At 38.4% G+C, this 16,986-nt stretch overlaps 1 protein-coding gene across 1 annotated transcript in view; it reads right to left on the minus strand.

Annotated features, from left to right (window-relative positions):
- Positions 1 to 16,986, minus strand: part of LOC124721367 — a 289,081-nt gene that overhangs the window by 216,848 nt on the left and 55,247 nt on the right. The window contains exon 7 of the mRNA XM_047246301.1: positions 16,872 to 16,937. Coding sequence (XP_047102257.1) covers positions 16,872 to 16,937 — 66 coding nt within the window. The remainder of the gene's footprint in view (positions 1 to 16,871; positions 16,938 to 16,986) is intronic.

Raw genomic sequence — 16,986 nt, forward strand, 5'->3', positions numbered from 1 at the left:
AAATGCAGTGGTCAAAACTCGGGGCGGAGAAAAAAGCTCGTCTTCCACCCCCTCTTTTATTTTTTATTTTTATTTTTTTTTACTGACGCAGAGGTTTTGGGGCCAGTATTTATCTTTGTGCCTGCAAAGCATGCCTGTGTAGCGTTACATATATTAGACAGCAGAAGTTAGTTGTGGCGGCACCTACCAACATTTTTCAGAACTTCCGCTTACTTTGCACTCGATTCTAAGCCGCAGGCGGATTTTTTGATTACAAAAACCAGAAAAAACGTACGGCTTAGATTCGAGTAAATACGGTATTAAAAATAGGTACAGTGGGGAGTACTGAAAACTACAGGCCAGTTTCACTACTGTCTGCATTCTGAAAGATAGTTAAATTACCATGAAATAAAGACTAATTAATTACAGGAATAAATTAAACTTTTTTAACGAAGTACAGCTTCATTTCCGAAGTGGGAGAAGTACAATATTGGTCATTACAGAGATCGTAATAGTTGTACTTGAAGCACTTGACAAGGATGACTGTGTCACAGGAATATTCTTGGATTTATCCAAGACTTTTGATGATACTGTTGACCGTAAAATAGTACTAAAAAGGTCAGAAACACAAGGTAAGAGGAATGGCAAACAAGTGATTTCAGTCTTACAGGCTCCAGAAGGAACAGATAACTCAAACATCTGCTGCTGATAAATTTTTAGTAAAACAACTGTCAGACAAGACACACACATAAATATAGGTGTTCCTCGGGGTAATATATTAGATCCAACTTTGTTCTTAATATGTATCAATGACTTTCCAGACAGTATAGGACATGGAGAGAAAGTTCTCTTTGCTGATGACTGTAACATCATAGTAACTGATATAACACCAAAATTCCTATTAGAGAAAGCAAATGAAGCCCTCAATATTTACAACTAGACAGTATGTAATGAATAAACACTAAATATAAAGCAAACAAACAGTATGCACTTCAGAATAAAGTGGGAAAACAATGCTGGCATATTAAGCATAGGTGATAAATTTGTAGATGGCGTACAAGTGTCAGGCTTTTACAAATGAATACTGTTTGTCAATTAGCATGGACTGAACACACAAAGATGCCGAAAAAAAAGTCACGTGTATGTTCTATAACTTGTTTGTAACAACCAATGTTTTGTGGTGTCATACTATTCTAATGTACACTTATTTCTTGGCTATGGGATTCTTTTCTGGAGATCAAAGGAACAAAACAGGTGTACAATTTTTAAACCGTACAAAAGGGCTGTAAGAATAATAGCCAGAAGTAGTAGTCTTACTGCAGAAAGTGGGTGCATCTACCAATCTGTTGTGTATATCAGGGAAAACAATACTAAGTATTCCACTAATAGTTTTATACATAATCATGGAACAAGAGCCAGTTTGGGCTTACACTTACCAAGGAAAAACAAACAAAAAACTGAAACTAGTATTTCATATTGTATAATAAACTGCCCAAAGAAATGTAAAAGATTACTAAAATTCATTTTTTTTTTAAAAAAAAGCAGCTAAAACATTGTTTACAAGTAATGCAAGCTACACAATCAAAGATTACTTGGAGCATTCAGAGTAGTGGTTAATAATGAAAGGTGATAACTACATCACCTTGTCACCTCACAATACCATAAAGCTTTTTCAAGGAAAGCAAATACATGATAGTAATGTCTTGACATTCTCTTAAGTTCAACATTTCACTCATCATGTGGGTGATGCTGACTCAGTTTTTCAAGTGGCCTGAGGGGAGGAGATCGAGAGTCAGTCAGTCCAGTGGATTGGAGTTAGTATAAGGGGGATAGCAGCAAGTTCGTGCTCCCGAAGCCATCAGTGGGGATCCTTGGTGTGTGTGTGTGTGTGTGTGTGTGTGTGTGTGTGTGTGTGTAGCAATAAAGAAGAAAACTGTGTTTATATTTAAAGAATATTGTACAATAGGGACCAATCACATGAGGCAGTGCAGTTGTTAAGAAGCTGACCTCATTATCTAGAGATGGAGCTTATTCTGTCCAGCCATCCTCACTTAGGATTTTCATGGTTTCCGTAAGTAATTCAGGCAGATGTCAGAATAGTTCCTTAAAAAATGGCCATGGCTGACCACCCATCCACCTTTTATGGTAACTGAGCAGGGTGGCGCAATGGTTAGCACAATGGACTCACATTTGGGAGGACAGCGGTTCAAACCCATGTCCGGCCATCCCTAAATTGCTTCAGGCGAATGCCGGGGTGGTTCCTTTAAAAGGGCACTGCCGATTTCCTTCCCCACCATTCCCTAATCTGATGGGATCGTTGACCTTGCTGTTTGGTCCCCTTCCCAACTCAACCAACCAACCCTTTTAGAGCATACTTGCATATTCTGTGTGTATGAATAATTTTTGAGCTATTTAGCCTATTATCATTGCATTATGATGATAAATACTATATCATCATAAGACGATACTAGATGGGTGAATGAATGAATAAATAAATATGTTTAAAACGTCCTATCAATATATAATAAGGGTAAATTTGCTGAAATTAGAAGAATAGCGCACATGCTGATCTCTTACTAAATAACTGGATGAGCCAGTCCAGCTGAACATTGCCTAGTATTTATTTATGTACTAGAATTCCGAGGGACAATTGGTTTGTTACTCTGTCATGGACCGATCAGCACACGCAAAACAATGTGGACTACATGTATAAAAAAGTAAAGCAAGCGATTTGCAATAGAACATATACGCAAGGAACAAAAATACAGCCAATGATTTGAAAATATTATGAGGCATTCCAACACAGAGTAAAAAGAGTGAGCCACGAAAGAGTCTTTCAGCATAGCTCCGAAACTATGGTGCAGTTCACTCACATTTTTCAGTTCTTTTGGAAGCTTATGGAAGATAAAACTTGTAGAATAGTGCAACTTTTCTGTGCAATTATTATGAAAGTGTTGATGAGGATGTTTGGTTTGTGGGGCACTCAACTGCACGGTCATCAGCGCCCAAACAAATTCCCAATTTTTACACAGTTCAATTTTTACACAATCCAGTCTAGCTACCGTCATGAATGATGATGATGATGGTGGTGGTGGTGGTGGTGGTGGTGGTGGTGGTGGTGGTGAAATGATGAGGACAACACAAACATCTAGTCCCAGAGCAGAGAAAATCCCCAACCCAGCCAGGAATTGAACCCTAGCCACTAGACCACGAGCTATGGATGTTATGAAAGTGTCATTTAAGTGCAAACTCCCTTTTTCTAGTGTTCCCTAAGTGAATGCTGTAGTTACTTTACAAATAGTCCATACAATTAAAGAACTGCATCATCACGAACACCCTTTGTGAAGGCAAAGGGTTGCCAAAAATGTGATATTGTAAGACATAAAAGAGTGTTAATAAATGAAGCAAACAGCCCCCCAAATATTAGCAGACTGCCAACAGAGCTGAGTTTAGCTGCAGCAATGACCATCAGCATACAAGTGGGTGTGGTGTGAAGATACTATTAGGCATATGCCACGAGGTGAGGTAGTGGCACAGCCATGAGGGTAAAGACTACTTTCTAAAATATAATGGGGAGAGATCCAAAAGTTTAGATGTCAGGACAACAAACACTGCAATAGCTGATATTGAGAATGGAAATGAAAGGCTATCTACAAATACTGAACGTTCAAAACCACCAATATATGCAGCAAACCTTTCATTTCATCATTAAAATGAATGCGGTATCATCATTCATGGCCCACCACTGTGGACATAGCAACCAACTGCAGAGATTTTGCTTTTAGTGGAGACAGTGGCACTCAGCTTTAACACAATATGCTGAATATGATGCTTCTTAGAAAGGTTTTCAATCTACATTCAGCCCAAAAATGCCATAATGTCTAACATAACTAATTATATGATACTAAAATGTCATATTTATGTGAGTTCTCAGCCTGTGTCGTGTGATGGGGCTGTGAAATCCATGTGGTGCTGCACAGTACACATATTCACTTCCCAACACCACAGCTAGGTTACAATAACAGTAGTTTGTTAACCCTTAACCAAACCCATTCTTTCCTGCAGGGATGCATTGTAGTCACACTCAACAACATGACAGCACATTGTGCCACAATATCACAAATGCAGGCATCTCTAATAGGTTTAGTGTCCTGGTACCCAGCAGGATACCACTATCTTACCTCTGAGTGAAGAGATGGTGAGGTCTTTTTCATCTGCTGGGTACATATGCTTAATATCTCTAAGACCACCCCGCGAGTCAGGACAAATGAGGATTTTGACAGAATGATTACATCTTGTCTACTCCAGTGCCTTAAAGGTAACACATACGGTAATGCTACATAAAACATTTTTAATCCCAGATGTAAACTTAACTTGAGAACACATTCAGGAAATACAACACAGTTACTTAAGTCACTCTGCTTAGATGCTTCATTGTAATCGACACTGTAACTGTTGGGCTCCAGTAAAATTTTACAAATATTTTGGCATCAAAATGCAGTCTAGCATAAATGTCATTTCAGCTCCCATTAATATCAAATAATTCTGGGTTTTCTGATCAACCACGATGGGGAAGGACACAACTTTCAGTGAAGAAGATGGTCTGCATTTAGTGTCACTACTTTTCACTTAGCTCAATTCCATATGAACACATTGCTCATGCTTGATTTTTGTAGTTTTGCTCTAGTGGATCGTTAAGAATGGCTCTAAATATTGGTGACTGCGTGGTTAACGATAAACTTTCATAAGGGCTTGTCACCTGACAATGAGCAGTGTCTTGCCAGCCTGTGGCCATCACAATCCCCTAATGGGAACAATGTCACTAGTTTCAAGGTACAATGGACTAGTTGAGCCATGAACTGCCCATTTATAGCCAAATCAGGCTCACACAAAAAAAGCTGAGATTCCAAGAACCTCATTGAACTTTTAAATCTCTAACATTCAGCCTCACTTGAAGCCTGTGAGAGTTAAAAAGGTGATATGCATAATTAAAATTCTCACACATTTCTTTGATGAAAATTTAAAACTTTCAGCACCTACCCATTACTCCAGCTGCTTTATAATCACCTGTAAGTGATGCTTAGTCTTTGCATAGCTCGAAGGAGAGCAAAATATAGTTAAGTTACACACAAATAATATGCATTTGATGTGGGACTGAACAGTGGACAATATAACATTAATTGTTGCACCTTACTTAAGTACCCTTACCACAGTAATACTATTCTCTCGTACATATCTGTATGACACAGTAACACCTATTGCATACCTGAAAAATTGTGTGAAAGGAAGAACCATATGATAGCAGGTAGACATACACAACTTGAGTAGCTAAGGTATATTATGTTACAGTGCTGCTTCTGGGATGGGGAGGTGTGCTGGCCCTGGATTGAACCCACCTGGCATATTAACATAGGCAGTTTCACACATTCCACTAGGTGAATATTGGGCTGGAACCCAAGTCCTGCCTCAGTTATGCGATTTGCACTCATTTAAAAGCTTTTGTTCACTTTTACACGTCATTATTAAATGCAGACAGTTGGGGTACACACATTCTGTCACTGGGGAGGGGTGTGCAGGAAGGTGGTGTAAACAGAGTGGGCATCCTGCCACACCTTAAACAAGCTGTGCCAAATCTGTTTCTAACAATGCCGAACCTGTGTCAATATGAGACAAAGAAACAGGTAAAAGAAAAGGAAAAGAAGAAGAAGAAGTATCAAGTACAAAGGACACAACAATCGGTTGCAATTAATGTTTATTGCAAATCCAAATTTCAGTGACGTTATGGCCATCTTCACTACTAAAACATGTGTAGAGAACCAGTTATAATAAGGTAACATGCATGCCTTATTGTATGTATTACTTGCAGCTGAGCACAAAACACTCAATTTCAATGGCTGCTTCAAAACCTGAACCACCTGGATCCCTTCCCTACGCCGCTAGCTTCTTTGAACTATGCAGATGGAAGTTATCCTTACAATACATCCTCTGCTCCCATAATCGTCCTGGCATCAATCTCGGATAACCCACTGTCCCCGTACCCTCCACCCAACAGTTTCCCCTTCCTCTGGCCAGTCACTCCATCCCAGTTCACATACCTATGTTGAATTGTGTATGTGCAGCTTCCCACCAGCCTTAAAATCATGTCAGCCTATATACCTACCACTCCTCCTCTCCCACATCCCTAGTAAGCAAACCGGCTGCTTCTCTCCAAGCTTCTAGCCAATCACCCCCAGTCCCTCTCCCTGCCCCCCTCTCCCACTACCTGACACAATCGCCCCACCTGTCGAAAAAGAGCATTGGCACTGTTGGTCTAGCATCAGGGGCACAAGAGTGTGTGTGTGTGTGTGTGTGTGTGTGTGTGTGTGTGTGTGTTTTTTTTTTTTTTTTTTTTTTTTTTTTTTTTTTTTTTTTTTTTTTTTTTTTTTTTTTACTGTAGCTCATCGAAGGAAAACTCTGAAAGCTTTCATTTATCTGTGCCTATTGACAACTCAATGCTTCTGCTTTTCAACGAGTGGTCACCTTTAATACAGAAGTGTTTACATTCTACAAGAACTTTCCTACAATATTTATTATACACTCCTGGAAATAAAAGAACACATTGACACCGGTGTGTCAGACCCACCATACTTGCTCCGGACACTGCGAGAGGGCTGTACAAGCAATGGTCACACGCACGGCACAGCGGACACACCAGGAACCGCGGTGTTGGCCGTCGAATGGCGCTAGCTGCGCAGCATTTGTGCACCGCCGCCGTCAGTGTCAGCCAGTTTGCCGTGGCATTCGGAGCTCCATCGCAGTCTTTAACACTGGTAGCATGCCGCGACAGCGTGGACGTGAACCGTATGTGCAGTTGACAGACTTTGAGCGAGGGCGTATAGTGGGCATGCGGGAGGCAGGGTGTACGTACCGCCGAATTGCTCAACACGTGGGGCGTGAGGTTTCCACAGTACATCGATATTGTCGCCAGTGGTCGGCGGAAGGTGCACGTGCCCGTCGACCTGGGACCGGACCGCAGCGACGCACGGATGCACGCCAAGACCGTAGGATCCTACGCAGTGTCGTAGGGGACCGCACCGCCACTTCCCAGCAAATTAGGGACACTGTTGCTCCTGGGGTATCGGCGAGGACCATTCGCAACTGTCTCCATTAAGCTGGGCTACGGTCCCGCATACCGTTAGGCCGTCTTCCGCTCACGCCCCAACATCGTGCAGCCCGCCTCCAGTGGTGTCGCGACAGGCGTGAATGGAGGGACGAATGGAGACGTGTCGTCTTCAGCGATGAGAGTCGCTTCTGCCTTGGTGCCAATGATGGTCGTATGCGTGTTTGGCGCCGTGCAGGTGAGCGCCACAATCAGGACTGCATACTACCGAGGCACACAGGGCCAACACCCGGCATCATGGTGTGGGGAGCGATCTCCTACACTGGCCGTACACCACTGGTGATCGTCGAGGGGACACTGAATAGTGCACGGTACATCCAAACCGTCATCGAACCCATCGTTATACCATTCCTGACCGGCAAGGGAACTTGCTGTTCCAACAGGACAATGCACGTCCGCATGTATCCCGTGCCACCCAACGTGCTCTAGAAGGTGTAAGTCAACTACCCTGGCCAGCAAGATCTCCGGATCTGTCCCCCATTGAGCATGTTTGGGACTGGATGAAGCGTCGTCTCACGCGGTCTGCACGTCCAGCACGAACGCTGGTCCAACTGAGGCGCCAGGTGGAAATGGCATGGCAAGCCGTTCCACAGGACTACATCCAGCATCTCTACGATCGTCTCCATGGGAGAATAGCAGCCTGCATTGCTGCGAAAGGTGGATATACACTGTACTAGTGCTGACATTGTGCATGCTCTGTTGCCTGTGTCTATGTGCCTGTGGTTCTGTCAGTGTGATCATGTGATGTATCTGACCCCAGGAATGTGTCAATAAAGTTTCCCCTTCCTGGGACAATGAATTCACGGTGTTCTTATTTCAATTTCCAGGAGTGTATGTACAGTTGTATAAGTTTAAATGTGAGTCAGTGAGAAAAATTCATTTCGAAGACTGAATTCTCACTGAAGCCGGTGTTTACAGATACAACACAGCTGGCTTTTAGCGTACTTCATACCAATCTACAGTGCCCTCTTTACATGTGTGATGGGTTGACAAAATTTATTACCTTTTTTTTGCAATTCATATCTTTTATCACTGTATTTATTAATTTTTACTTTTAAAACTTTTGCACATAAAACAAATAAGGTGGTTATAATTAAAAACAGAAATTAATGTTTTACTGTTATACATGTGTGGTGGTGATAGTGTGAACTAACCAGTGGCACTGGTTATTGCCGCACACTTTACAACTGAACATATTTTGCAAAATACAAAACATCTTGTTCAAGAGATCTAAATAAATAAAAAATTTTTTGTGGACTGATTCCAACACACACACACACACACACACACACACACACACACACACACACACACAACACACACTGGTCCGACAATTAGAACCTATTTACGATTACTATCGTTTGGAGTCACATATGCGTACATATGTTTCTGGGGACAAATATAATGTATTTCCCTCATTATTATCTTATGTAGTTGAAAGTTTAGTAGTTTTAACATTGAAATGTGTAAATTATAATGTATTTTATGTGAAACCCAGGACAGAGGATATTATAGAGCAGAAAGATTTCAGGTCCTTGTGACATATCAGTGCTGGTATGATAACTTTTAACACCATTCTTGCCTGTTCCAGTTGCTTCAACCATGCTTACATTGTAACACTGTTTTAATAAAATTTTACCAACTTAGGTCTTTTGAACAAGATGTTTTGTATTACTTAACCTATGTTCAGTTATAAGGTGTGCAGCAATAACCCATGCCACTGGTTAACTTACTTACTATCATGTTTGTATAACTATAAAACAATCAATTGCAAAGTGTGCAGCAATAACCAATGTCACTGGTTAGTTTCCACAACTACCACCACATATGCATAACTGAAAAACACCAGTCACTGTTTTTAACTACAACTACTTTATCTATTTTATGTGAATAAGTCCTAAAAGTAGGAAATGATACTTACAATTATAAAACATATGAACTGTAAAAAAGTTAATACATTTTGTCAAAACATCAAAACACGTACAGAGGGCACCGCAGATTGGTATGGCGTACACTGGAGCCAGCTGTGTTGTAACAATAAACAGAAGTCTCTATGTGAACTCAACCTTTGACATGAATAGTTAAGTTGGGACAGTGTGTGTGTGTGTGTGTGTGTGTGTGTGTGTGTGTGTGTGTACTAGTTTTAACTTACATTTACTGATATGTATTTTATCACTGACTCAGATTTAAAACTTATATGACTATATGTCTAATAAGGCATGCATGCTACCTTAGTGTACCTGGTTCTTTATGTGTCATAATACTGAAGATGACCGCACAATGAGCAAACTGGAAAATTTTTTCTTGTTTTGTTCCATATGGAAAGCAAAGAGCTTGCAATATAAGTGATCTATTCCACAGTATCAAAGTTCTTAAGGTATGCATTTGCGTTTTACAGCCCACGTTTACTAGACTTTTTTTTCTTTGAGGGATCATTCCAGTCATATCTATGAATACTGAATATTCTTCTTGGGACACACTGTATATTACATAGACTATGATGGAGTTTTTCACTTTCTTCACTACCACTGAAAACAATGATGATGATTCCTACGGTAATCGGATATTTATGAGAAGGAGAGGTGATAACTTTAATTCCCCATCCCTGCAAGTCATGATAGTCCCTTTCAGCCAGATTTGATACAAACAGCTAAAAGGATTTCTTTTGCCTAATTTATTAATTACCATAACATGGATGGTGTCATTTCATGGTGCAGCCTCTCATGCACCAGACAATGCTAACACCACCTTCCACATTGAGGAGAAACTCTACTCCTCACCATTGCTATAACTTGTGTTCTCAACTTGCCTCATCATTAACCCTAATAATGCCTACGAAATTTCAATAATGTATACTACCAACAGTTGTGGGGTGGGCAGGTACTTTATTACCACCACGAAAAAGAAAAAGAAAAAATACAAATTTTGCTAATTGTTGTTGACTGTTGTTAGTAAAACACTTATTAAAGAGCTACCGATGTTTACACAGAGTCCAGAAAGAACCTGAAAATATTGAATATGACATTCACTGTGAAAAGTGGCATCTAATACTGCAGGAGTGTGACTTTATAACCACCTAAATTAGACTTAAGTTTTTTGATTAAGTTTAACTGAAAAAAACTGAAAACAATTATACAGTCGAGTAGAATAATTTATTAAAATCTATTACTTATTCAAAATTTTAAAATTTAAAGTACATGACTAGATTACAATAATTGCAAAAAGTGGACATAAAGTACAACCTCTATCCCATTGCTGTTGCTATGGTTAATGTTTGATGACAACAGGTAGCATGATGTAGGTTTCTGGTGAGAGTGATAAAAATGAAGTGTTTTACCACAGTAATTTCAGTGGGTGTTGTTTGCAGACACTCCTGTTTCAATACAACATTTACTGGCAAGCTGCCATAATTCCCAATAACACTTCTAATAGCTTTACATTTCTGTGCAGAGCTAGTGGAATCATTTAACAAATCCACAACAACTTGCCATGACCTTTTCTTGTTCTCCCTGATTGTTATTAAAACCTCTGAATTTACAACCACAAAAGGCCTTGAGGTTCAATGCAAGATAGTGTCTGCACTGTTGCAAAACAACATACTGGTCATAAGTGTGGAATATTACCCATTGTACCACCACAAGACTGCTGCATTCTTAAGCCAATTTGGAATAAATCAACTGTTGGTTGGAGGATCACACTTCTAATCTTATCCACTCGATCTAGAACATTCAATACTGAATTACAATCAGTTGGTTGTGCAGAATCCAGTTTGATCAGCTGGGTGACCCTTATGGATGCTGCCTTTCAGCAACTGTCCTATCCAATAGGTGAGTGCAGATAGGAAACTTATTGCTTAAGATGATCACTAACTGCCACTGCAGAGTCTGCAATGGCACAGCAGCAAAACAGGAGGTCAATACTGGAGAATGACCACAATGTACCTCAACAGTATCATTGATATCTCAGTAGTATGCATTTCCAAGCACTGAATTAAGTGGAGGGGGGGGGGGGGGGGCGGGAATGAAATCTTCCTACTACTGCAGAATTAATAGCAAAGCATGGTGGGGTAGAGATTTACATTGCTGCTATAAAAATTAATAAGTTCAATTTGGTTATTGTGGCAGTTTACCGATCACCATAAAGAAATTTTGAACTTTTCTTAAATAAAATGGAATCATTAAAAAAAGTAAATAAAATTGAATGTGATTCAATAATTTGTGGAGACTTCAACATTGATTTTCTTACAAAATTTGAAACACAGAGGCCCTTTTGAACCTTGCTAAATCCTACAATTTAAATGCTGAAGTAAATGCTGCTACCTGAGTAACACACACTTGGAAAACAGCTTTAGATAGTTATCTAGTGAAGATCAGTTTATACAGCACTTCAATAGAAATTTCCAATGCAGACTTTAATGACCATTTAGCTCAAACATTAAACTTCAAAGTAAAAGGCAGTATTGGGAACAACATGTCTTTGGAAACCACACTTAAATGCTACTTTAACAGCTTACTACATGAAGAAAAATTGTCATCAGTTTATAAAATTAATGCTCTAAAATAAAAATGTAACACCTTCATTGATACATTAACCCATCACTTTGAAACTACATTCCCACAGAAAACTGTAACCACAAGGGAAATTCTAGAACAAACAATTGGATCACAAGGGGGATAAGAATTTCATGCCAGGAAAAGGGACTACTACATAAAATGTGTAATCTGAGTAATTGCTCACCTGAATTACACATATATAACAAAAAATATTCCAGAACTCTAAGAATAGTACTAAGTTTAGTAAAAATAATGCCATAAATACATTTATTAATCAACAAATAAAGCAAAGGCCGTGTGGAGTGTTATAAAAAATGAAACTAATAAAAACACAACATCAAGTAAAAATTTAACACTATCACAAGAAAATAAAAACTAAAAAACTGTTTAGAAGTAGCCAATACATTTAACAAGCTATTCTTGAGTGTTACATATATGACAACATGAAAGCTAAATAAGAATACCCATTGCAACAAATATAAAATAAGTGCAATAAAACAAATATAAAATAAGTGCATGCAATCGGTCAATGTACATCAACACTGTCATACACAACGATGCTGCAAAAGCAATAAAAGAACTAAAAATCTCTAACTTTGCAGGTATTGTTAGTGTCCCTGCAACAATCAGAAAGAAGAGTGCTCTGAACCTAGTCGAACTAATTACACACTTACAAGACTGTTCACTTTAAGCATGTATGTACTGAAATCATGTAAGGTAATTCCAATACATAGAAAAGGGTAGAGAGAATAATGTATATAATACATGCCCATCACAATTTTCTCCTGCATTCCAAAAATATTCGAAAAAGTTACTTCTGATGAACTTACAGAATTTAATCAAAATCCTATGTAATGAACAAAACAGACTCAGAAACAAGAGGTCAACAATAACTGCATTTATGAATGCATAAATTGTATATTAAACCCGACAGACCAGAGACAGGAATCAACAGGAGTACTTATTGATCTAAAAACAGCTTTTCACATTGTGCATCATAAGATGATGCTTTCAAAGCTTGAAACGTATGGCATTTGAGGTCTGTCCAACTGTTGGATCAGATCCTGCCTGAGTAATCGTCAGCAAGCAATGAACATCACGCAAACTAGTGTCAACCTTAAAACTGTTTCTGAACACTAATTAAATAAGATGCATGCCAAAGACCCATATTGGGACCCCTTCCGATCCTTTTGTACATTAACAATCTAAGCTTAAACGTGGATGCTCATAGAAGATCATATTTGCAGACAAATTACAGTTATCAGTAAAAACTTTAGAAAGAAAACAGTAAAGAGTGCATATAATGCCTATTTTCATTCACACCTTAAACTTGGAGCCACATTTTGGGGAAACCCTAAAGCAGCTAACAGCACATTCAAACTGCAAAAAAAGAGCCGTTGAGAGTCATGTTTAGATGCAGAAGCTAGAGACTCATATAAAGCTCTGGTACTTCTCCTTTGTCATGTACCTACAATATGGAAACCCTTATAGTCTTTAACCCTTATAGTCTTTAAAAATAAAGATAATAGGTAAAACAGTAGACTGCAAAAAATTGTGATATTCTTGATCATTTTACTAGACAAAACAAAAAGTTACATATGACCCAACTTAACACATTCCCATGCCAAAACAGTACTTTCCACTTTATAACAAAGTTCCTAAAAACATCAAAGCAAATACTGAGGTCAAAATCTTTGGAAAATCTGTGTAATGTCATATTTACAGTATCACTGCTTTTACTCCACTGAGGAATATTTATATGTTCAAAGTGTATTATTTGTAATTTTAAATATGTATTCATAGAAATTACTTTCACCTGTAGGCACGTAAATTAGCTTGTCCAAAGTCTTATGCATAAGCTGTATGTAGAAAGTGTATTATTTGTAATTTTAAATATGTATGCATAGAAACCACTTTCACCTGTATGCACATAAATTAGCTTGTCTAAAGTCTTATGCATAAGCCGTTTTTGTGGAGTAGAGGACCAACAAAAATACAACAAAATACGATACAATACCCCTAACAGTCAGAAGACAGAGCTACTGTAACAGTACAGCACACTCAACAATTCTATCCCTGAGCATATATGTATATTTGTGTAGTTCATCGTGTTTAATGTCATTATCACCTAATGCCATAACTGTCTATTCGTTTTGACTCAGCTTTCTTAATATTTCTTCACAGTTTTATGTTACCGGTACTCTTCATTTAGGCTATGACACAGTGGTATTTCATTCATTCACTTTTACAAGAATTCAAAAAGGAAGTTACACATGCCATCCCATGCTGAGACCACTGAACAACAAGAGAGTGGTAAATTGTCCAAAGAGAGTACATGTTCTGGGTTTCCTGCAGACACGCTCTGCTGCAGAATGGATAATGGGTGCATCACAATGTGGGAGTGAAGTGGCCTAGCAACCTGAAATGTACTCCAAAGTTTAAGTACACAGGACAGTTAGATTATTGTGGGCAACATGTCTAAACTGTGTGAAATTCTGGCAGTATATGGGCCAAATGCTATGTCACATACAGCCTCAGTGAAATGGTGCCAACTATTTGACCAATGTTGCACAGAAATGGGTAATGCTAATTGGGAAGGAAAGCCAATGACATCAACCACAGATGACAATGTTCAGGAAATAGAGGAACTGTTTCGCACCAGTTGCACATTTGCTACTGCACAGAGGTTCTTGAATGGCTCCATGACCAAGGAGCAGATTTCTATCACTGAAAAACTGAATGACTGGTGGAAAATTCTCACCATTTTATACAGAGACTTTGTGACATGCTGAAAAATGGTATCATGTATCTGTGTCACTTTGAAGTGTACTGTAGCATTCAATAAAAGTTGCTTGGACTCTACAATAATGTGTAACTTATTTTTTGAAACTACTGCTTCTTAAAATATATCTATTTGAACTGATTATAAAGTTATCAACTCGCCATCTGATGACCGTACTTATGCAGCTGCACTTTCACGAAAGAGCATATTTCTTTACTTCCTTTCTTTGTTTTACTATATTTCTCTTGACTGGAACAGCAAAACTTTAATAAATTAACAGGGTTGGAGTCTTTTAACATCATCTTATACCCAGAACATATGCTCTTTGTCACTTTTAGTTGTTCAACATTTTTTGCGTAAGACAGGAACAAATTCCCTAATCCATATTGGGTGACTACAAAGCAGTTAACATAGACAGTAGAGGAAATGCATATCTCTCTCTCTCTCTCTCTCTCTCTCTCTCTCTCTCTCTCTCTGTACACTGTCAAATCACATTTCTGAACGCAGTTTCATATTTGTACCCCACACTGTGTGCCCAAGCTTCTGGCACTGAAAATACAACATTAGTTTGGGATATACAACAGCCTTGCCTCTATAGTCAGATACATCCAACTTTTATCCTATTGGAGGGGGAGGGAGATAAATAAAAACAAGAAAATAATGCAGTGCGTCACTTCTAATGCACAGTTTGCATATCAATTATGTTTCGTGCTTCATTTGCATAGTCCTATGTTCTGCACTTTTAATAAGCACAATATAATTGTGTGTTGCCGCAGCTTTATTGGAACGAGGAAGAATTCTTTTATTCATGCAGAGATGATGCTAACCTCCACGAAATTTTGTTTGTTTATGTTGGTACAAAAATAAAAGCCAAATCATACAATGAAGTGGTCATCTGTGACTTCAGTTTTAACAGTTAGCAAGAAACGTGTACCTGAAAGCAAATATGCCATACTTCTCATGCAGATTATCCCAAAACTACAACCACAGATGAACACACTGATGAAGTTCACAAAATGGTACTGAAAGGTCAGCACTTAAACATATATGAAGTAGCTGATAACACAAATATATCAGAATAATTTGTGTATATTACAGAACTGTTTAAGTACAGGAAATCATTGGGAAACATGGGTGCCACATTTTTTCATCCTTAATTTTGGCCATCATTGAATGGTTTCTCAAAAATGTTAGGACTATTTTTTTTAAATCCCATCTGATTTTTTGCACAAACTATTAAGTGTCGATGTGACACAAACTGAGCACTTCATGTCAGAAATGAAAGAGTAATTAGTGCCATATGCGTGCCACACATGTCGCACACTTGCACAGTACAAATGTAAAAGGAATAATGAAATTACTACCCACACTGTAGCCCTAATGATCAAGCGTTTGCTGGAAATAAATCACTACAATTTTGTTTGCCAAATGGGGGGGGGGGGGGGGGGAAGAAGTCTAGAGGTTCACATTTCACAGACTATAATGTCTATACAGTGGAGGAGTACAATCTTGGATTCAAGAAGGCTGGGACAAGAACCCATCATACTATCTTCAAGGGAATTATACCAGTATTTGCCCTTACTTATCTAAGGGAGCTTGGAAACTACTCTGGATTACTACATGAGAATTTGAACCCTTTCCTCCTGAAAGAAACACCAGTATCTTAAGCATCCCATCACCTTATTTGGTACATGAAAAATATTTTGCTGTTCTGTACACACAGTTTAGAAATAGCAATATTAAAAATCTGCCAATTCAGAAATAATGACACAGACTTTCAACTTTAAACTTAAGAAGAATCAAAGGCTCACAATGGTTCCTTCAAGGGAAGTTCATCAAAAACATCAACACCACACAGTATCACAATACTAACAGAGCATAATTCCATCAAAGACTGAGTTTCATATTACAGCTACATGATGGACCAATTAAACACATTTAAGAATAACTTAAGATACAGGCAGAAAAATAAATGGCGATGTCAAAATGCCATTGTTTACAGATTATTTAAAGAATTTTATCATTGTTTCCTACATATCCCTAATAAATTCTGTAGTATTCAACATGTTTGTTAACTTACAGAGTGCTCCGAGTGGAATGTAACATTAAAAATTACAGTGGTGTTTACAACTGAGCTCGTTTTAGAGTCTGTCCTGCCCCGCCATCATTCACACACAGGTGGTAGAATTAATGTTAAAACTGGCAGTAATATAATTATTGTACACTAAAGGATAAAGAATCTAGCAAACATCATTTTTCATTCTTTTGATAAAATTCAAAATTAAACTTCAAAGTACTAAAATGGAATTCCCTCACAAGACCTCCAAAGATTAATTTGGCCAAATATCTACAATGATCAACATTTAAAACAAATGTTATATTATGATATTGTTCATACCTGATACATTCTTTTCGGCCACAGACTGTGTAGTGCCAGCCCAATCTTTCACCCGTAATGTTGGTCCTGTAGAAAATACACAAATTTAAGGACTTACCACTAACTTGCATTCATT

The sequence above is a fragment of the Schistocerca piceifrons genome, chromosome X (genome assembly GCF_021461385.2).
Source record: "Schistocerca piceifrons isolate TAMUIC-IGC-003096 chromosome X, iqSchPice1.1, whole genome shotgun sequence".
NCBI classification, from domain to species: Eukaryota; Metazoa; Arthropoda; class Insecta; order Orthoptera; family Acrididae; genus Schistocerca; species Schistocerca piceifrons.